At 41.9% G+C, this 22642-nt stretch overlaps 3 protein-coding genes and 2 long non-coding RNA genes across 15 annotated transcripts in view; 3 read left to right on the forward strand and 2 right to left on the reverse strand.

The window, feature by feature from the left end:
* Positions 1 to 288: 288 nt before the first annotated feature.
* LOC6051854 (zinc finger protein 271) lies at positions 289 to 3075 on the reverse strand. The gene is made up of 4 exons (XM_001868183.2): positions 2890 to 3075; positions 2691 to 2828; positions 561 to 2370; positions 289 to 500 (listed from the first exon to the last, which is right to left on the reverse strand). The coding sequence occupies exons 1-4, from the start codon at positions 2958 to 2960 to the stop codon at positions 351 to 353; spliced, it is 2169 nt and encodes a 722-aa protein (XP_001868218.2). The 5' UTR covers positions 2961 to 3075; the 3' UTR covers positions 289 to 350.
* Positions 3076 to 3210: 135 nt separating this feature from the next.
* LOC119766968 lies at positions 3211 to 3821 on the forward strand. The gene is made up of 2 exons (XR_005277235.1): positions 3211 to 3427; positions 3492 to 3821. It is a non-coding gene; the product is annotated as an uncharacterized LOC119766968 (long non-coding RNA).
* Positions 3822 to 5118: 1297 nt separating this feature from the next.
* On the forward strand, positions 5119 to 5731 carry LOC119766969. Its single transcript, XR_005277236.1, has 2 exons — positions 5119 to 5337; positions 5402 to 5731. It is a non-coding gene; the product is annotated as an uncharacterized LOC119766969 (long non-coding RNA).
* Positions 5732 to 6718: 987 nt separating this feature from the next.
* Positions 6719 to 8892, forward strand: LOC6051853 (histidine protein methyltransferase 1 homolog). The gene is made up of 4 exons (XM_001868182.2): positions 6719 to 6864; positions 6918 to 7324; positions 7380 to 7636; positions 8645 to 8892. The coding sequence occupies exons 1-4, from the start codon at positions 6804 to 6806 to the stop codon at positions 8811 to 8813; spliced, it is 894 nt and encodes a 297-aa protein (XP_001868217.2). The 5' UTR covers positions 6719 to 6803; the 3' UTR covers positions 8814 to 8892.
* Positions 8880 to 22642, reverse strand: part of LOC6051858 (rap1 GTPase-activating protein 1) — a 158385-nt gene continuing 144622 nt past the window's right edge. For 9 of the 11 annotated variants that reach the window (XM_038257251.1, XM_038257249.1, XM_038257248.1 and 6 more), the window contains 4 exons: positions 12797 to 14497; positions 12436 to 12730; positions 11778 to 12202; positions 8880 to 11094 (listed from right to left, as the gene is read on the reverse strand). In XM_038257251.1, coding sequence (XP_038113179.1) covers positions 10954 to 11094; positions 11778 to 12202; positions 12436 to 12730; positions 12797 to 14497 — 2562 coding nt within the window. In that variant the 3' untranslated portion in view covers positions 8880 to 10953. The remainder of the gene's footprint in view (positions 11095 to 11777; positions 12203 to 12435; positions 12731 to 12796; positions 14498 to 22642) is intronic. The other 2 variants (XM_038257252.1, XM_038257257.1) reach the window with 1 other exon arrangement.

The raw sequence follows: 22642 nt of genomic DNA on the forward strand, positions 1-22642 counted from the left end.
GGAGATGGTGATATTTGCGGGTTGCAGACTGGATTTCGTCATGTATATTTGATGACTGCCCATTTTGAAAGATCTTAGACAATCTGAACAATCATCTGACAATAGCGAAATTATTTGGCAGAACATAAAAAACTTCTTGATATAAGATCAAAATTTGATTTAATGAAAATTCCAGGTCAAATAATATTCCAAGGTTTTTATTTTTTTTCTGTAATCAACGTGCCAGTTTTTAATTTTCTGAAAAGGGAATTTCTCACTTTTCTATCAAATGTGAAACCAATTTTCACCAATCTTGTAAAAATGACTTCTTATATTGCAAAAACAAAAACACAAGCTTCGACTTACCATGCTTATCCATTCTCCTTCAGCTTCGAGTGACGACACCGGGTCATATCAGCCTTGAGCGCAAAATCCCGGAAACAAACCGGACACTGGTACGGCTTGATTTTCATGTGGAACGATTTGACATGCTGGCTCAGACCACCGCTCCGTTTGAAAACCTACAAGATAAACCATGTTCTAAACTTTCTAAATTTTCCAAACTTTCCCGCAACCCTCACCTTCGGGCACAACTTGCACGCAAACTGCCTCAGCTCCGTGTGCGTCAACCGATGCTGGGTCAGGTTCATCTGCCCTCCGAACCGCTTCCCACAGGTCTCGCAGATGTACGCCTTCAGTCCCGTGTGGATACTTTCGTGCACCTTTAAGCTGTTATAACTCTTGAACTGCTTATTGCACGTCGAACAAACGTACAGCAGTCGATCCAGTGCGCCTTCCGGCGCCGGAACCGACCCCGTTTCCTCACCACTCCTCACCGGAAGCACGTACCCGCCATCCCCGCCACTACTGCCAGCGCACTTGCTCAGCTGAAAGTGCTTCTTCAGGTCGAACAGCTTATCGAAGATCTTCTGGCAGACGCCACACTTGTGGTTCCACTGCTCCATCGGTCGATGGCTGAGCTGGTGCCGGCGCAGGTTCGACATCCGCGAGTACGTCCGGTCGCACATATCACAGGTGTAGGTTTTGGGGTGGGTCGTCGATTGCGGTTCGGCTTGATTGGTGGTTGCCTGTCGGACAGCGTTTTTGACGGCACTCGCCTTGGAGGCCAGATGCTTCCGCCGGGCGGTCCTTCGATGGCAGGCGGCCAGATGGATTTGGAGTTGGGTTCGGATGGGGAACTTTTTCGCACAGTAGACGCACCGGAAGTGAGGTCGCTTCCGCGACGGACAGTAGAAGGTTCGGTGGCGAAGCAGCTTCAGTCGGGTTGGGAAGATATGATGGCAGGATTTGCACGAGAAGGTTACCGCTGGAAGTTCTACGTGGATGACTTGAACCGTCCCGGATTCTCCCAGCTGAATGGGATCCATTGGTTCCGGAAGATGGGGGAAGATTTCGTCCTTGTTGTCGTCTGCTTGGATTGGGAGCTTGGAATAGCTGTGCTCATCTAGCGTGTTCAGTGCCAGCTGAAAGTCGTAATATCCGGAGTAGTCTTCGTATTCTTCTTCGAACTCTGCTGTGTTTTCCGTTTTAAGGTTGATGATTTGGGGAGGTGCTGATTGAAACGATGGAGCATTTGAAATTGAAGGAAGGGTGATTTCGTAGGGTTGAACTTCCCGAATGGTAGCGCTCGTGATGTCCACAATTGGAGGGTAGAGGTTGACGATCTCCAAAATTTCACAGTTTTTGGGCATTGGCTTCGTGTTCTGATTTTCAGTACTCTGATTTTTAAACACCAGAATTTTGTTGTTATCACTGGCAACGTTTGGATTTTTGATTATGAGAGTATTTTCCGGAGTTTCCGGAAGTGGATTCTCCCGGATTCGAATGTTTGATTCGATTGCCTCCTCCTTGATGTTGACCATCGGTTCCTGCTTGATTCGAATCTTGGGCGCTTCAAGAATATGCTCATCTACCGGATCATGCTCATCCACTCGATTGTTGTACTTTAGCTCTAAATCAACCTGAGCCCGTTGAACGCTGTCATAAAACGCAGAAAATCCGTTGATGACCTTCAGGCAGTGGCCACAAACCTTCGCAGGAAAATGAACCAGCTCCAAATTGACGAACGGCAAACACTTTCCAATGACCACGGAATGCGGCCGGAAATCCACCAGCAATCCCTGACACCACTTGCTAAACACGATTCCACACAGCCGACACGTAATGTCCAGCAGATTTGTCTCCTCTCCACCGGAATAATCATCCTGATCCGTCTCCGCATCCGGTTGATCCGAATGGGTATCGTGCAACGTTTCCTCGTGAGGAGTTTTAGGTTCTTCGTCGACATCGCACTTTCCGGCAATAAATTCCGAAATTGGTGTGTGATGTCTCACTCGAACGGAAGGAACGGCGTTGATGGTCAGATTTTTCCTAAAACAATAATTTTATTTCAAATGCCTCCAGATTAAATAAAAAAAAATGAATTGTGCTGTTGTTGCGCTCAAATTCAACGAAACATATCTGCGTTAAAAGTTCAGTAGTAGGCCTGGCCTCTTTAATTTGAGTAATGTTCCAAACGTTTAAGAGCAAGGCAGTGCAATGGCATACTATGATGTTGCTATTGCTAAGTAGAATGTTGTTCAAATACACTTTTTCGTAAAAAAATGCATTAAATTTTGATTCAACATAAATCATCAAATTTTAGTAAATATGGTCAGCAAAGGGGTAATAATGTGTTAAGTCAGTCTCACCTGTAAATGCAATCCTTGAAATCGGACGGCTTGAAGTGCCGACTGCAGATGGCACTCCAACGGCTCGGAACCCAGGCTGGGTCACGTCCGGTAAATTTGACCCACTCGCTTAGTAGTTCCGGTTTCTTCAGAGGGAATCTACAGGAAGTTTGACAAAATAATTGATTTATTTTTCAATGATGATTTTTACAATACTCACTTATGGTACGAAACGTCTTCCGAATGGGCGTACTTTAGTTCGCAATCTGGCACGGAACACGACGACGGCATTTCGATGCTGTGAACAGTGAGGAAAAAACACTTAAAATTAGAGAAACATCGTTTTAAACTTTTCTTCGAACTTGATGCAAGTTTAGCATCAACAATAACAAGCAGTCAATCAAAACATTGCACGCATAATTTGTTTACTCGAAAATACTAAAGTGCCTAATAGTATATAAATAGTATAGTAATAGTATATAAAAAGTAAGGACACGAGCAACTGAGCACCCTACGATTATCTGTCAAAAAATGAGCACCCTTGTTTGAGCACCGCAAACATTCATGCACACGCATGACTTTTGCATTATTATGATTCTTTAGTCTGGTCAGGTCGGGAGAAGGCATCTTCTGTGCATTCGTCGACATTTTCGGAACGGGTTCCCGCAGCAGTTTTTTTTTCCCGCAGCAGTACGAATTAGAAACTCTCCTCGAGATCGATCAACGGCCGTTGCGGAACATTCGGCCTCACCTGACAGGTAGGTTTACTTCTACTTCCGATTCGGAAGTTGGTTATAATTTTGCGTTCATCTTTATATCCAGGACCACAATCCTCTGCCTCGGTACATTTGCGTCGGGGGCTGCGCTGCGATGGTGCCCAAAAGCAAAACATCGGAAAACCATCCCCACGGTCAACATTTCCGGCAGGCTCACTAGAGAGCGCGAGGATGATTAGCAAATAACGTCATGATACTGGTTATCCTGGCCGTGCATTCGGTGCACGGAACTCCGTACGGTTGTCGCACTTCGGCGTTGAATCTGCAAGTTCCTATACACTTGGCAAACCTCGATTCATTGCATTATGCCTTACTTCCGTGACTTATTCCGGGTGCTTCGTGCCAATGCAACAATAATCAACATTTCGAAAATATATTTAAAAAACTTTCATTAAAACAAAAAAAAATAGTTAAATTACTGCAAGAATAATGCATACCCAAAAACACCGAAAAAGCTACAAAATAAAACATTTAATGTTGTGTATATCTAGATTAAATTTTCAAAACAACCTATCCCTCATGGGTTTCCTATGCAGATAGGACCTTTTGAAAATTTAATCTAGATATGACCTTTAAAAAAAATCCATAAATGTACCCTGTAATATTAAAATATAGATTTTAAAACTTATATTATTCACCTTATTTGTTAACAAATTTCGACTTTGTGTATCTTTCATCATATTTAGGCCGTTGCAAATATTTTTTGAAGTTTATGTCCCTCGACTCTGATCAAAGTCGAGGGGGGGCAAAAAAATAACAAAAGTTAAAAATTGAAATTACGGGCCACGGTGTCCACATTTGAACGAAAAAAGTGTTTTAAAATGCATCATACACCTGTCCAGTTGTTTTGCAATCATTGATTTCCCAAATTTCTAAGTACTGACGAAAATTTTATTTTGCGAGAACAAAAGTTTTTGCGGTGCTGTACATTGTAATTTCATAAAAGTTCAAAATATTTTCAAGCGAGTCCAAACATGTTAAATATGATTATCAATGCAGAAAAGGGCATTTTAGATTGTTCTCAGTTGATTAGACTTCTATTTTTATTGAAATTTTGATATTTTTTTGAAAAAATATTTTTTTGCCCCCTGATTTTTCGGACCAATTTTGAAGGGGGGAGCGACATAAACTTTGAAAAATATTTGCAACGGCCTTATTTCAGTGTAATAAAAACGTATTGTACTGTAATATTTTTTAATGATTTATTTAAAAAAAAGTGTTTGAAATATTACCAAATTACAATACTACTCGCTTATTTTATTATTCGCTACGATCAAAAAATGAGTTACCATACAGAGTTATTGAGTGAAAGAGAGCCTTGTCTCCACTTTACTATTAGGCACTTTAGCTCGTGCTTCTTTACAAGATGATTGTTTTAGGTGTTAACCCAATTGTGTCCCGATTTACCCCACAGATTTATCTAGTTATCGGTTTATAAGAAAAATGCAACTAATTTGCATCAAAAACTGTAATTTATCTAAATTTATTATAATTTTGAAAATGTTCACCCATGCTTGATCATCTTGTTTTGCCTTACCGACCAAACGAGGGTAGGTGAACTTAACTCGAAAATGAGTAAAAGTTAAGCAGATGTATTTTCTAAAGTACCTAATAAAAAGTAAGGACACGAGCAACTGAGCACCCTACGATTATCTGTCAAAAAATGAGCACCCTTGTTTGAGCACCGCAAACATTCATGCACACGCATGACTTTTGCATTATTATGATTCTTTAGTCTGGTCAGGTCGGGAGAAGGCATCTTCTGTGCATTCGTCGACATTTTCGGAACGGGTTCCCGCAGCAGTTTTTTTTTTTCCCGCAGCAGTACGAATTAGAAACTCTCCTCGAGATCGATCAACGGCCGTTGCGGAACATTCGGCCTCACCTGACAGGTAGGTTTACTTCTACTTCCGATTCGGAAGTTGGTTATAATTTTGCGTTCATCTTTATATCCAGGACCACAATCCTCTGCCTCGGTACATTTGCGTCGGGGGCTGCGCTGCGATGGTGCCCAAAAGCAAAACATCGGAAAACCATCCCCACGGTCAACATTTCCGGCAGGCTCACTAGAGAGCGCGAGGATGATTAGCAAATAACGTCATGATACTGGTTATCCTGGCCGTGCATTCGGTGCACGGAACTCCGTACGGTTGTCGCACTTCGGCGTTGAATCTGCAAGTTCCTATACACTTGGCAAACCTCGATTCATTGCATTATGCCTTACTTCCGTGACTTATTCCGGGTGCTTCGTGCCAATGCAACAATAATCAACATTTCGAAAATATATTTAAAAAACTTTCATTAAAACAAAAAAAAATAGTTAAATTACTGCAAGAATAATGCATACCCAAAAACACCGAAAAAGCTACAAAATAAAACATTTAATGTTGTGTATATCTAGATTAAATTTTCAAAACAACCTATCCCTCATGGGTTTCCTATGCAGATAGGACCTTTTGAAAATTTAATCTAGATATGACCTTTAAAAAAAATCCATAAATGTACCCTGTAATATTAAAATATAGATTTTAAAACTTATATTATTCACCTTATTTGTTAACAAATTTCGACTTTGTGTATCTTTCATCATATTTAGGCCGTTGCAAATATTTTTTGAAGTTTATGTCCCTCGACTCTGATCAAAGTCGAGGGGGGGCAAAAAAATAACAAAAGTTAAAAATTGAAATTACGGGCCACGGTGTCCACATTTGAACGAAAAAAGTGTTTTAAAATGCATCATACACCTGTCCAGTTGTTTTGCAATCATTGATTTCCCAAATTTCTAAGTACTGACGAAAATTTTATTTTTGCGAGAACAAAAAGTTTTTGCGGTGCTGTACATTGTAATTTCATAAAAGTTCAAAATATTTTCAAGCGAGTCCAAACATGTTAAATATGATTATCAATGCAGAAAAGGGCATTTTAGATTGTTCTCAGTTGATTAGACTTCTATTTTTATTGAAATTTTGATATTTTTTTGAAAAAATATTTTTTTGCCCCCTGATTTTTCGGACCAATTTTGAAGGGGGGAGCGACATAAACTTTGAAAAATATTTGCAACGGCCTTATTTCAGTGTAATAAAAACGTATTGTACTGTAATATTTTTTAATGATTTATTTAAAAAAAAGTGTTTGAAATATTACCAAATTACAATACTACTCGCTTATTTTATTATTCGCTACGATCAAAAAATGAGTTACCATACAGAGTTATTGAGTGAAAGAGAGCCTTGTCTCCACTTTACTATTAGGCACTTTAGCTCCCGTACCAAACAAACTTCTTGTGTTGATTTAAAATCGCACGTGTGTCATCGCCAACTGTGATCGAACCTTTTTGGATTCCGAAATTAGATACACAATGTTCACGTTCGGTTTTAAAGTAAGTGAACCATCCAACGAGGATTCCAAGGAAGTCGTTGGTAAGTTAGTACCTAATGGTTAGTCACCAACACACTAACACCAACTTTACCAGAGGAGAAATCCTCTCAAGATTCGCAGACATGGTTCGAGTGCTCGGAACTAGCTCTACCGGACGACCTCCGCTCCGGCACCTCGATCGATCCAGACCACCTGCACGTATTTCTCGCCAGTGTTGACATCCAGGTCGAGTACATCAACTGCCTGTCGCTGGACAAAGAAGAGCTTTCGCAGGACGTCCTGGTGGCGGAACACGACCACTCCGACCTGGTTCCTGGACAGTACGAGGGCGGACTGAAAGTGTGGGAATGCACGTTCGATTTGGGGGAGCTGATGGTGGAACGGGAGCAGGTTACGAAGCTGTTCAAGGGCGCGACGGTGCTGGATTTGGGATGTGGTTCGGGGATTTTGGGCATTTTGGCGGCGAAGTTGGGTGCGGCCAAGGTGGTCTTCCAAGATTATGTGAGTTGGGTGATAAAAATATAAAGTTCGGAAAAACAAAGATTTTTCATTTCAGAACAAAGACGTTATAGAAAAGGTAACGATGAAGAACTACTCGATCAACTGCTGCGGTGAAGAGTCGGAGGAAGGGACGAGCAGCAGTTCGACGGTGAAGCCGGAGGCACAGTTTTACTGTGGAGATTGGGGCAGTTTCGTGGAGAAGGATGAAACGCATTACGATGTGATCTTGACCGCAGAGACGATCTACAGCACCAACAGTTACGATAAGTTGATTAAGCTGTTCAAGAGCAAGCTTAAGCCGGACGGAGTGATGTATCCTTTTGTTTGAATTTGGCATAATTGTAGCCTTGTTGTAGTACTAGATTGCTGGTGTAGTACCAGCTTACTAAGCAATCAGTTTTAAGACAACGGTCAGATTAGGATAAATTTCACCAAAACTCACGTAAAAAATCCAAAGTAATTGTAGACATCCAAAAAAAACTCAATAACTTAAAAAAATTGAAAAATTTAAAAATAATTAAAAAATTATAAAATAATCAAAGCAAAAAATCTGCATTTTTAAAATTTGCAAAAAACCAAAATTTTAAAAAATAAAAAAAAATTAAAGAAGAATTCTTAAAATTATTACAACTCTTCAATTTTTTAAAATTCTCCAAATTTTTAAAATGTTCCAAATTTTCAAAATATATAAAATTCTTTAAATTAATAAAAGTCTAAATATTTCTAAAATTCTAAAAATTTCTTAAGATTCTTAAAATTCTTAAAATTTATAAAATTCTTAAAATTCTTAAAATTTTTAAATTCTTGAAATTCTTAAAATTCTTAGAATGCTTAAAAATTTTAATGTTGTTTATATTCAATTCAATTCAATTAGTGTTTATTAGATTTTACCAGTTCTGCTCCAGGATGTTACATTTGCAATTTAGAGATTTGGAGTACCTTTCAACTGAGATCAATTCATAAGCCTTTACAGGGAGGGTACATGCTACTAAGTTTAGATTTTGCTCGCTAGGTGCTCTTTTAGGGAAAATAATTTTTGAGAAAAAAAAAACTAATTTTAACTTAATTTTAAAATTTTTGAAATTCTTAAAATTTTAAAAAATTTCAAAATTTTAAAAATTCTTAAAATTCTGAAAAATTGTAAAAATCTTAAAATTCTCAAAATTGAATTTAATAAAATGATAAACTAAGAACTGATATTGTTAAATCATGTTTTGGGCAGCTAAAAAAGATAAAAGCTGTTTTTTTATAGAAATCATTGAAACAATTCATTGAAAATTTAATCTAGTACTACATTTCCTTAACCCGAATATTCCCTAGCTTGCTGGCCGCAAAGACGTACTACTTTGGCGTGGGCGGTGGCCTTCGCCTGTTCGAGAAGGCCCTCCAGGAGGACGGACACTTTTCCCACCAGACTGTGTGGGAGTGCGAGAGCGGCGTGAAGCGCGAAATCCTCGAGATTAAGACGAAGCCGCAGTCGGGCGAATAAACAAGGAATTTCTTTTTTGTTCCACTCTCAGGAAAATTACCCAAATCGACGTATTTTTCTAATATATGTTTAAAATATATATAGTCTATTCCATTGTTTGCTTCCAAATGATTCCTTAGTTCAGATTTCCTCTGCTCTCTTTTTTTCCAGCGGTTGTTTGATTTTTTTTCTCTCTTCTAAAGATCCGATTTTTGTTTTCAAGTCGCATTTGTTCCTGCTGTGATGTGGTTCAAACCTTGTCAATCCATTTTCAACCTGTTTTTACTCTCACAAAACACTTTCCGGACACTGTTCGTTTACTTTTACTAACACAATACTTGTAGCTATGTTTTGTTTTTGTTTTTACGCTGCAGTTTTACATCAAGTGACTGTTTATTAGAATGTTTGTGTGTGTTGTTTACTTTTTTTTGGTGCAAAATCTACTTTTTGTTGATTTGTTCTCAATATCGGTTGGCAACATCTATTGTTTTACTTGTTTGGTTTTCGTTCAAATACGTGACAGTAAAAGCGGCTTGTTTGTGATGTTTGAGTTTTTTGCTTCTGTAACACAGAGGGACAGAGGTTTCACAAATTCAGGTTTATATTTTTTTTTTCATTTTTTGGGAATGTTGTTAACTTTGGTATCAATTCATTGAATAAGTTTCGTCTATCGCGCGGATAGTTTGCAGAAGGATGCGTGGTTTGTCTCTTTTTCAAAGTACGTTTCAAGGTGATTTTAGGCGTTATTTTTTTGTCTTAAATTGGAAACATTTCTAATAAGTGTAGAGAGTTAATAATAGAAGGCAGTTGTATTTCGTACATACTTGTTGATTTTTTGTTTTTTTAATACCTCGTTACTATTTTGTTTTTTGTTTTTTTTTTTCAATTTCTTAAAGATTTCATCTAAAACAGGGGATAGTCTAAATTTCAAACTGAAACGTTTTCTTTTATTTTAGTATTATTCTCTCTAAAGTCATTCAAAATTCACAAGCTTCAATTCAGATAGATTTTTTTTGTCATAAGTTTTCGGGTAAAAGGCATAATTTTTGTCTGTTCAATTATGTATTGCACATGTAGCTTTTTACCTTTACTCTGTGTTTTGAAGTGGGTTTGTTTGTATGTGATATTTCCTTGTTTTATGTTTTGTATCTTTTGTTGGTTTATATTCTACTCACTAAAATCTTATAAAACATCTGGTAGCATTCGGATTGATGTCCATATTTCGATCAACGTTTACTATTTTTTGGTTTTGGTTAGCAATCTCTTCGCCTTCGTTCAACTGAACACACACGCTCCACTAATAGCCCATAATTGTCGAGTGTTTGTAATTATGAAAATGAAAAAAAAAAATACATTTTTAAAATTCTCCTACACATGCACTTCTGTTTGCGTAAAATGAATAAGAAAATGAACAACATTTCAGTTAAAATATCTTCTCTTCTCTGATTTGATTATGCTTACACACACACAGTTTACACATGTTTAAAGTTTTCTCAGTGTATAAATATGTAGGTAATTGACATTTACAGCGCACACATTTCCTCCTCGTTCCTTTTTTGATTTAGCCAAAGTCTTCCTTCCGGTCCGCGTCCGAGAAGGGAAAACAGCAGCAGACTCTCTAAAACATTTATTTACAAAGTGAGTTCTAGTTTCGTTTGACCGGGACTGCATCTCATCCGAGTGTCTCGGCGAGAGTTGTTTGAAATGGGGTGGGATGGATACCAGAAGTGAGTTGTGCCTTAAAATTAGCTTTGATTTCGGAAGATGAAAGGTAGCGTTCATCTTCGTTCGTACGAGAGATTACCAAGTAAAGAGCGGGGGTGAACAGTACTTTTAAAATAAATAGAAATTATAATAAACATCTTTATACACAAAAAAGGGCAAAAAATAATAACTTTTATATGCTTTTCTTCCTAGCATAGTGTACACATCTTCATGATGAGGAGTGGAAAGTAGTATTCCATAAGTTTGCGATTGATTCGGCGGACCAATAACAGCGACAACAATAACAACGACGACGACGATGCTCACGATTATAGCGTGTGTGGTGTTTGCCAATTTTGCGCTGCGCTGCCGCTTCAGCTCGAAAATTTTCGTCCCAGAAAAATACTTTCGTTTGGAGGAGGATTCTGCTTCTTCGTTTTTGGTTTGCTTATCTTTTTTATATCGGTTCACCTGCGGTCGCCGGCATGTACTCCTTCAGCAGGTCACGTAGCCGGAGGATTTCCTTGCCGGCCGCCGCCAGATCACCCTGCAGTGATAGTTCACGCTCTCGGAGCCGCTTGATGTCACGTTGGCAAGTCTGGGGAAAGAGTGAAATGAAATTGATTAAATTGTTGAGTTTGCTGGAAACGTTTTCGACAGAGCAATTATGTTCTCATTAGCGTTAGAGAAAAATAGAATAGCAGGCCAAGAATCAACATTTGGACACAAATTTCAATTAAAATCTAATCAATAAAAACAGAAAAAAACTTATTTGGTTGCAAGTCTGACCTATTCTTTATATCGCTTTGGTGGAGTACTAGATTACGAGACTGACAGCGCTTGATGTCATATTACCCTTTGTATGACTGATCACAGTTTAGAGTGTAATCAGCGTTTTTGACAGCTGAAGCTAGAAGGTAAACAAGGGCAAAGTTGCTCGCAGATAAGAAAGAAAAGTAGAAGATGTGTGCCTGAGTAAACGAGAAATAAATCAGTCGTGTGTTTTGCCTGGGCTTGAAATGACGCATTTTTAAAGCTTATCCGAAATATAGTGAAATTAAGTGAAACATCGGGCTTCAGTCACGACATTTAGGACCTCGAGTAGTTGGGAAGATTTGTTCCGGAAACAACGGAGTGTTACATCCAAGCGCTGTCATTGTCGCAAATGTATGATCGTAGTAGGCATTCGATGACGAAATATTGATCTCATTGAAAAGTGGACCAAATGTTTACAAGAGGGCCTGCCTTGATAATTTTCTCAACCACTAAAATGCAACTTACCACATTCTGCCTCAAGAGATCCAGCTTATCACACTTGAGTCGGGTAATTTCCTGCTTGTACCCATCCATCTGTTGCACAATCTCCGGCCCGACCACCACCGCCCCCTGGCTCGTTATGACGGTAACCGATCCGTGACCACCACCTCCTCCTGTCACACTCGTCGTCGTCGTCGTCGCTCCGACCACCACACCTCCGGAACTGCTTCCGGTGCTGCTGCGCAGTTCCCGCGTGCTGTCCCCACCGGTGCTGCCCGTTCCGACGCTCACGCTGATCACACTTCCACCACCGTTAGTCGATCGTTCCGCCCGGTCCACCCCGTCCAGGCACAGCGAGCACGCCTTCGTGGTCGCGTCCGCCGACGACATCGATTCCAGCCCGGTGTCACTGTCTATGTACGTCGCGCCGGCATCTACGTTTGGGAAAACTTTGGTTCGTAAATCGGGTTTTCGAGAAATCATAAGTGGCCAATTGGGGTGAAAAATCATGCGCAATATTTTTTATTTTTTTGAAAAATGAGACAATTTTGCAATTACAAACGAAAGTGTGTTTGTGTGAGACAAGAGAAAGAAAGAGAGAGCAAACATTAGCCGTTGTTGTTAGTCTTCACCAAACGCGCGCGTTCAATCGGGTTAATCCGTGCCATAACCTCAAACTTACCCATTGGATCCAGATCGACGCTGTTCAGGCTGGAGTCATCGCTCGTCTCGGACATGGCCACCGGTCCGTTGTTGTTGTTGTTATTATTGCCACTGCCACCCTTCGGACCGTGTGCTCCGGCGTGATGGCCACTGCCGCCGTGATGGTTGTTGTTGGCCGTGTTGGTGTTGTTGTTGTTCAGCGTGCCACCTGGGTTCAGCGAACAACGCGACGTAATGTCCGGCGACGAGGCCACCGAATCGTTTGGAGACTTGCGCGAACCCGTCGTGCTGCTCTTGGACAGGGATCGACCAATCTGGAAGGAAAAGAAATGTGATCGTGAAATAGGCTGCTGAACATCTGGGAAAGATCATCAACCTACATTGACATTCTGTCCCGTGGGTCCGCAGGGCGCTTCGGAAACCTCCTTGGACTTCTTGATCGAGTTGTGATGCTTTGGGTTGGTGGAGTCGACTCCGTTGGTGGGGTCGGAGTTTTGCGATCGCAGACGGGCGTTCAGCGCCTTCTTAACCGTGTCAATGAATCGCGATCCGGTGAATCCGCCCTCGGATTTGGGCGTTTCTGGAGTTGGAGAAGTGGGTGCTCCGAGCAGGTCGGCTCCGAGGAAGTCCCGGGTCTTTTCCTTCAGCTCGTCGACCAGGTTCTGGAGGAGGGATGTTCGCGTCCTCAGTTCGAGTTGGGCGAACTTGTCAGCTTTGTAGCACGCGTTCTCGGCGTTGATCAGCTTGGTCAGGAGGAACTCTTTGAGTTCGGGTCCCTTTTTGAATACTGACGGTTGGGGCAGGGTGGGTCCGAAGAACGGGACGTCATCCCGGGCGGTCACTGAAATCTTATACCGGCAGTTGGGTGTGTTTGGTTCCAACGGTTGCACAACGATAAACGCGTGCAGGAAGTGACTCGCGATCATAGCCGGAGAGAAGGGAGTGTTTTCTTCCTGGAACACGATCGCAACGATGTCGTTTCCGATGTGACGCTTTCGCTGGAGTTGCTGAGGATCACCCTCGGTGTACGGAAGCAGGGTTGACACGTGAAACATGATCTCCCGCTCTTTGAACACTTCGTACACGGCGGTATCGCCCGTGTGTCCGTTCTGAATGTCCAGTCCACCTCGGTAGCCCTTGTGATCGCGCAGACGTATCCGCTGACCGAGGAGATCGAGGAACTCCTCCAGCGCAGGTGTCGTATCACTGTTGCAAAACAGTTCCTCTTCCGTCGTTTGGCCGTACCGCTGGTACAAAACACCAAACTTGAAGTTCGTGACCAGCACGTGCTCGTCGTAGCTAGCGATCAACGTGGATGCCTTCGGACACAACACCGGCATGAAGCTGTCAACGTTGATCTGATCGTTCAGCAGTCGTGCCATTTTTATCGGAGAAGGATTCGATCCCAAACACGACGCAGGAATGATTTCGTGCATGGTCCCCGTTCGTAGCCGGAGCAGTATTCGGATATGATCTTGGTTCGCAACATTTTCGGACTTGATCGACAACAGCACCGGACCCAGCTGGTCATCGTGACCGACCAGGTTCGAGTGTTCCCGCGAGATAAAGAACCGCCGGTAGCACTTGGCCGTATCGTCCGACTCGATCTTTCCCACCCGCCACGTTGCGTGCGACGGAATGTCGTACCCGGCGTCGTGATCGGTCCCATCGATCCAGTAGCCCCCGCTGTTTGGTATCACAATCATCTGGTACGGAGCCGGTTTGCTGAGGTGATCCTCGAGCAATCGCTGCAGCGGCGGCACCGCCGAAATGATCGACGAACTCTGTGAACTCACGGACGACTGGCTCTGGTACTGCGACGAGTGATGGTGCAGCGATCCTCCGTTCGATAGCGTGTGATGTAAGTGGCCACTGGAGCTGTTGGACAGCAGATGCGGCGAGGCGGGCGTCGAGCTCGAGTTGGAGTGCGGATTCGAGGACATACTGTTCGAGTGCCGCAGCAGCGATCGCGTTTGCTGGGGGATTTGTACGGTGAGATTGTTGGATGCATCGTTGTTATTACCGCCGCCGCCGTTGTTACTGCTGCCGTGCGGGTTCGAGATTCGTTCTTCACGCGAACTCTGCAAATAAAGATCACAAAATTAGTCCTCTCCCAAGATCAAGTTCCGGATCGAATTTCAATCGAACAGGTGCGGTGCGTCAACTCTCTAATTGATCGTGCGCACCTTGAACGCGAGATCGCGTCGGTTCGAGGCCAGGCACGTTTCCACCTCTCTTCTTATTTAGTAATCACGACAGCGCGATCGCTGCGTGACCAACATTCCAGGGATGCAGTCAAACACCTTCGCACACAGATCGCGGGGAGGGAAAAGGCACGTTCGAACATAAAACAGAAGCCGTTTCGGGCGCGATCGCAAATCACACGTTGTAAATACTTAAATGCATAAACATTAGAAGGGGTGGCGATCGCACACGATTTGGGCAATGTTTAGTCACTCTCGATATCGGTGTATGGAAATGGAAAATAATGTTTCGATTTTTTTTTTTTTTCAATTGCATGCAGACCATAATTTCGCGGGGTGTAGCAGGGCCGACACGTGGTTTGCGTGTACGCGACGACGCGTGCTAATCAGACGCTCTCATCACAGTAGGCCGCGCGCGTTGATGATTGATTGTTTTGACAGGTGCGGAGCGGGCGAAAAAAGGCAAACGACTTTGGGAAATTGAAAATATTGAGAAAACTTTTACTTTCAACTGAAAATAACGGGACAAGTTGGGTTTCTCCAGGAATCTGCGCCCCGTTCAGAACGGGGACACAATGGAAGTTTACTGTTGGAAGATTACGTAATCAGCACCGTTCGATTGTTTAGACTAAAACGGTTCTCTGTCTTCTCGCTGAGCCGTTGCCGGCTTCAAATTACGTGTGCAAACAAACAGAGTGTGGAATGTGTCGGAGTTACAGATTGTCAAGGGAGACAGATTGGTCGATGCAAAATAAATTGGCACTGGCAACGTATGTTTTGCGCTTGCAACACTGCCAGTTTTGCTGGACGTGAATGGTGGTTGGTGTCCAGCGCGTTTGGTGTCCAAAAACATTGGCCAATCTGTTTGCCTTGACAATCTGTAGTCGGAGTGTGTTCAGCCGGTGTCGACCACCGAGCCGCCGCCGCCAGAATGATGGATGAATTACCTCAAATTCTAAGGTTGACCCAAGGACGTTTCTTTTTCACACTTTCGTTCGGTCTCACCCAAAAAAGAAGAAAAAACCTCATTGAGTAACGTCGTTTGCCGAAAATAAACCCCAAAAATGGTGGTTTGGCGTAGTTGGTATATGGAATAATGAGAAGTTTATCATCACGCAAAGTTGAGCACGCCAAAGGTCCGGGGTTCGGCCAATGAAAGTGTCATTTTTGCCACCACATACCTCCCCGGACGGGTTGGAACAATAAAACAAAGGTCCATAATGGAATAGAATGGCAAAAGTTAGTGTGCGATTATCGCAATGGCCCATCAATCAGGACTTTCTGGAGCCGGAGAAGAAACCGGCAGGACGATGAATTATTCAGCAATCCCGGGCACTCTTTTATGGTCACTTTGTCAAAACGGTCCGGGTTTTTCGTTCCTCGTAGATCGTAGTAGGCACGGACGTGCCACGTGGTGGTGACCTTTGCGGTGAAATGGCAAAGGTTGGAAATCTCGCCGGATGTTAGGACGCGAACCCACGCCATCTAGCAGTTATGAATCGCACGAAAAAAGTCGAGTATAATCTTCAAATCACCGCTAAACCCTCCAAGGGGTTTCAACCCAATCTGATAAACGGTCTCGATGAAGGTGTGAAACAGTTATGCGCGTCAGAGCCGGCAGAAGAACGAGCTGAATTATTTATGCAAATTGGATTTGGTGCAATCTCTTGGCGAACTTTCAACCTACGCGAAGCAGTTGAAGAACAAACAGAAGAGGAAAAAAACAGACGAGATACATGTTTAGCCGACATGCAATAGCACAATTATGATACTGACTGTGTGAATTTCTAAACCAATTCACAACCTTCCTCACCTGACGGCAGTTGGGCAATTTGAGGCAGAACTTTACACCGCATCTCCCTCACTTTGAGGTTAGTTTATCTCGAGTCCAGCCATCCAAAAAAAAACATATTTTTCCGCACTGCAGAGGCGCGCAACAGTTCGTAAACCGTAATTATAATTACTTTTTTTCAACTTTAGAACACAAAACCCAACGTCCATGAGGGAGGACAAAGCAGGCCGGGCGGTTAGCCGCCCAGTGAACGCCCTTTCCGTGTCGTCTGCTCACAAGGCCTACTACGATGATGGTATCATCATGGTCTACTGCCGGTCCAAGAAGTGTATTTTAATGGTTCTAGACGTGATGCAGATGTGAGTCTAGTGCACTACGGTAAGCGATTTCAAGGAAAACGTGAACCCACGGTAGATTCCGGACCAGAGATAGTGTCCAACGTTCTCTTTCAAAGGTGCGTTGGGTAATGTAGTCCGAAAGACAAAAGGAAAAAGAGCCAACGCAGCGCGCAGCGCTGGGAAATCTTGCTAAAAGCCTGGATCTACATAATCATAATTGAATGTGGGAAAATGACCGTCGTCCCCCACAACACAAGGTTGAGCCCGTTCTAGAGGCGGACGACGACGACGGTTGCGGTTTTCCCGAAACGATGAGAAAAATCGCCTTCTCCACCTTACTTCACACTTGACCGAAACCAAGCAGGCCGTCGGTGAAGCCCAGTCACCGACGACGACGTCGTTGACTTCTTGATTGACAGCTGGCGAAACTTCCGCTTCGCTGCACACTCGCAGTCACCGCAGCAGGCTGTGTGACTCATCCTTCGAGCGATTTTCGATTGGAAATTGAAAATATTGGGAAAAATAATTATAATTTGTGGTGCAGCTGCGCTGCGCCCGCAAAAAGCGCACAAATATTTTCCCCAAAAGAGTGCAGGTCTTCCGACATAGAACAGATGTTTTTTCGCCCGTTTAACAGCTTTGTTTATTCGGTCTAACAAATCCCGTTCCCGTTTTTTGAAGGCACAAAAAACAGCCACAAGAAGCAACTCTGGAATGAAAAATGAACCCAGGGGAGCGACATGGCACAGTTTTCTATTTTAATCCTTGGCACCGCTTGCTGCGATGTCCTGAAACGGGCCGAGCCCGGACGTTCGGTGAATAAATTTCCCACAATCGAATATGACAATGTTTCGGTTTTCCGGTGCAACACAACCACTTGAACACATTATAGGGGTGTGGTGTGCATCGGTTTCCGGCTGGCAAGAACCCACAACTTTTGGCTTCCTGCAGCAAGGATGTCGAGCCCAAAAGGAAACTGTCAAGTGCTCATTTTTTATGCCGCGCGGATGTGTGTGCGGTGGTGTTTTGCCGAATGGAGAATTAATTTCCTTCTTTTGAGAGGCCCGGTTCCAGGAATGATACGTGGTGAATACGCAGAAACATTTTTCGGCTGTGCGGTACGTGATCCGGTTGTAATTTCCAAGATCGCGATTGACAGGTTTTGTTTTGTGAGTGTCGTCCCGACACGTTGTTTCTAATCTCTTTTCAACGGATTGGATCTAGTTGGCGCGTGATTCATGCGTGGGTGTAGTAGGCGGGGGCTTGTGCAACAGAGTAAAATCGATATAATCGTTCTTATATGTGCCAGCGTGTCTCGGTCCAAGTAGGTCGCGCGCTTTGGTGAGGTGAGGGGAACCATTTGTTTACCGCCACGTTAATTCCAGGCCGCGGTTCAAGATCCTGTTTTTATTTTTTTTATTTTCAATTTCCACGGGGTTGTGGTGTGGCGTCATTTGGGCTGGTTTTGTTGGCGGTTAGCGCTGTGGGGAGGCGCAGTAGCAAAAAAAAAAAACAACATAAACGAGGACAACGGGGGAAATTTATGGCTTGCATTATGCACCTTGCATGTTAAGGTACATGCATCAAGCCACAAAGGATAACTTCGTTACAGAGTCAGTGCAGTGCACCTACGGTGATGGATTCCCGGAAGGGTTATAAATTTTAAATGGGCTAAGACCGAAATTGGGTCAAATCGTACCCTCGACGGCATGGCTTGCTTAGATTTGGTGCATTGATTACCGCTGGGAAAAAGTGGTTTGAATCACAAATTTTCAATCTCGAGATTTAAAGTGATAAAAAAGTCATCAGCAGAGAGCTTACAAAAGATGCCCGCACGTAATACCGAAGAAAGAACAAACATATCCCATGACATAGTGCACATTTCCCGTGAACGATACAGCACAGCGCAGCCACTTGTACCGGGGCTCTCGTCATGAAGGACAGGAAGGAAGTGACACTTTTCCACTCGACCGGCGACGACAACGACCGTAGAACGACGATGAGCGACGATAAAAATCAATTTGTGAAGAATTGCATCCCCTCGACAAGAGCGCGGCACGAAGGTAGAGGTCAATCGATACGGTCGACTAGCTGCGGCCAAGTCCACGTTCCTCCCCCTTGAGGGCAGGCGTGGGCGGCGGCGGGGTCCCAAGAGTGATGCATTACATGTGAATGCATGTTTTGCACACACACACAAACCAAGCAGGCCGTGACTTGGCATTCTGTTGCGACGGCAAGGAGAAGAAGGTCGAAGAAATGACGCAAGCGAGCTCCTCCATCCAAGAGGGCTACGGCCGGCGGAACCTTGGCTTGCTGCGTCCAAGATGATATAAGAGCGAGAGGTGGAGTGTATACTTAGGCTAGTTGATGATTCTAGCTTGGAAAAAGCGCACTCGTTGACTCCGTAATTAAGTTATGAGTCGACGACGTTCCCAAGAAACTCCCACAGGCCATCAAAGAACAATAATCGAGGGTGCGGAGGAGGAGATTGGCAAAAACGCATGACGACGACGGCATGACCAGCGGACCGTGCTTCCTCCCAACTCTTGTCGTTAATCATCAGGGTTTGTGTGCGAGCCACTAAACACATTCTTTCAACTTCGTCAGCCTGGCTGGAGCCTTTCATTTATTTATTATTTCCAGCAGGTTTAAAAAATGCGCTCGTTCTCATAAATCCAGCAATGGTTTCTAGAATAATGACTTTTTATCTACCCCTGGTGGAGCGCGCCTTGGAAAACAACAACACCAAACTAAGCCTGTGCGCATATTATACGCCACATTTTCATCGCTTTTTGAGTTTCACAAAAACACAGTCGTGGAGCTTTTGTTCAGAACTTCAAAGTTGCCAGCCAAGCAACACCGGCGAGTCGTGACCGGGATGACCTGCGGGTACTGACGACAACGACGAAGTTGAGGAGTTTTCGTGGGATTAGATGAGTTTATTTGAGGTGAATTAGTGCAATCACTTTGGCGAATGATTTATTTACTTTTTGGGGATTTTGAGTGACTAATCTCGGCACGCATGAAGAAATTTAATCTAAATTTTCAGCAGTCACTTAATATGCTTTCTTTTGAATTAGATTTGTGTCATTTACTTTGGATTTGATATAGCGTTAATTGCTCATAAAATTTAGCTCTACAAATCGTCAAACTTGTTAGTGTTAGATTTAAAACTATGAAATCATAGCTTTTCGACGAAAAATCTTAAGGAAGCCAAGAAATTCCCGGGAAATATGACATTTGATTAAAATATTCAAATAAAAAGGTTCTAAAACAATATAATTAAAAGAAATACATTTATTCCAAGTTGGCTTGAGTAGTCCTATAGTAATATTTATCATTTATGTCATTGATATTATTGATGTCAATGTTATTATTGTCATTTTTGTTATTTATGTAATTATTTTAATTTTTTTCGTAATTTTTGTTGTTTTTGTAATTTTTTGTAATTTGTAATTTTTTAGTTTTTGTAATTTTTGTAATTTTTGTAATTTTTGTAATTTTTGTAATTTTTGTAATTTTTGTAATTTTTGTAATTTTTGTAATTTTTGTAATTTTTGTAATATTTGTAATTTTTGTAATTTTTGTAATTTTGTAATTTTTGTAATTTTGTAATTTTTGTAATTTTGTATTTTTGTAATTTTGTAATTTTTGTAATTTTGTAATTTTGTAATTTTTGTAATTTTTGTAATTTTGTAATTTTGTAATTTTGTAATTTTGTAATTTTGTAATTTTGTAATTTTGTAATTTTGTAATTTTGTAATTTTGTAATTTTGTAATTTTGTAATTTTGTAATTTTTGTAATTTTTGTAATTTTTATAATTTTTGTAATTTTGGTAATTTTTGTCATTTTTGTTTTTTTTTTAATTTTTGTAATGGTTGTAATTTTTGTAATTTTGGTAATTTTTGTAATTTTTGTATTTTTTGTAATTTTTTTAATTTTTGTAATTTTTGTAATTTTTGTATTTTTTTTAATTTTTGTCATTTTTGTAATTTTTGTAATTTTTGTAATTTTTGTCATTTTTGTAATTTTTTGTCATTTTTGTAATTTTTGTCATTTTTGTGTTTATTGTAGTTCTTTTTGTTCTTTTTCTTTTGGTTTCTCGAATACGGTTTTCGGTTTTTGTTAATCTCAAAATTAAAAAAAAATTGATAATCTTTTTATTTTTAGTATTATTCCGCGATAAGAATTACATTTTCAACATTTTAACATGGTATGGGTAAACTTCGGATTGAATTTCGTCAATTAATTTCCCGTTTATCAAATTAGTTCTTCCTTAAAAACGCTTAATCCAATTCAGCTTAAATCCTAACAAACTCACTAATTGATTTGACCCAAAACCCATCCCACTCACGTTGCTACACACACATTTCCCTCAAAAACGATGTCGTAAATCGACAATAAACACAGATTGCTGAGTTTATTTTTTTCGTAAATTTGCCTCATTAACGCAACGATTGTTGTTCATCTCGCCCTGGAACACATCGTAGGCGGTGGCGGTGTTGCACTTTTTTTTACATAATCCAAGTATCGCACACGCCTGCTACGATGTGAAAAATATAAACGTTGCCTTAATTACTGGCTAATGAATGAAAATGAGTGCGTACATATCTGGGCCCCCTCTCTCAAAGCTGTGCGAGAGAAACATAATGATTTAAACCAAAACATTGAACATTGTGGGAGGTAAGAGGGGCGGCAATTGTGATGATAGTATAAATGCATGAATGTGTATCATCGCGGCAGACAACAACATCAACATACAAAACAACTCACACGGGGCTCGTGTGCTGCCTCTCTAATAAACAATAATGGATCGATGAGCTAAATTGTGAGTGCCAACTTTCTATGCTTTCGGGCTCAAGAGTGTGCTTTACCAGGTTCAGGCCAAACCGCAGCTTCCCGGCCTTAAAACAATATGCGAAATAGGGGGAAAAAACAGTACACAACACAAAACAATTAAAATTACTGTTTTTCTCTCTTTCCATCACTTTTTTTCTTCTCTTTGCTTGGACTATGTTTTTGTTTCGTTTGGCGGCGGCGGGAGTTACACGGTTTTCTCCGTGCACAATGCTTTTTTGTGTGCAAAGTTTAAACAACAGGGATGTGAGCCGATATGCGCGCGCCACACTTGGGGCGCGTTACGCGACACCAACCGCCGACGCGGACGATTTTCCATATTCAGACTTCCGTTTTCCGTCGCGTTTCAATGAGAGTGCACCAAAAAAAAAAAACGAAGCGAAACGCAGAATGACATCACAATTAGCAGCTGCAATTACAATGTCATTACATAAAACAGTCGACGGAGGTGGCTTTCCTTGAAATTAGTCGTACTTTGTATTAAAAAGAAGCAACACAGCCGACGAAGACACCTTGAAACAAAACTACGAAACGAAAGGGCAAAATCGAAGCTGCTTTGCTCCAATTGTCGGTTGGATAGACGCGTCTTGAACTTTGGGGAGGTCGACCGACCCAATCTGCTCAAGTCGTGTGTTGTTGTTTATGTTACAGATGTTAATCGAAATTCGTGCCTGCAAAACCACTTGAACTCGCGGCTGAATGCTGGTACTAAAGATTGGCATTGACATTCGCCGACTTGCTCCAAGTAGGCATTGGAAAAAACAGTGCTTCTAACGCAGTAGGCTTAAATGCAAAAAAACATCACATGAGACAACTATGTGTTTATTGTCAAGCTGTCGATACACACTGAACTGAAAACGTTCAAAATTTTATCGCTTCGCGAGGGCGTTGATCACACACACTTTCACGCCCCCGGATTGCGTTGTGTATCTTTTTTCGGGCAAACACTTGGCATGTTTGATTTACGCGCGCCTGGTTCCTATTTTAGGAGGTCGCGTGTGTGCATGTGTATGCGCGCGACTAAATAAATATCT

This window comes from Culex quinquefasciatus, chromosome 2, assembly GCF_015732765.1.
Source record: "Culex quinquefasciatus strain JHB chromosome 2, VPISU_Cqui_1.0_pri_paternal, whole genome shotgun sequence".
NCBI classification, from domain to species: Eukaryota; Metazoa; Arthropoda; class Insecta; order Diptera; family Culicidae; genus Culex; species Culex quinquefasciatus.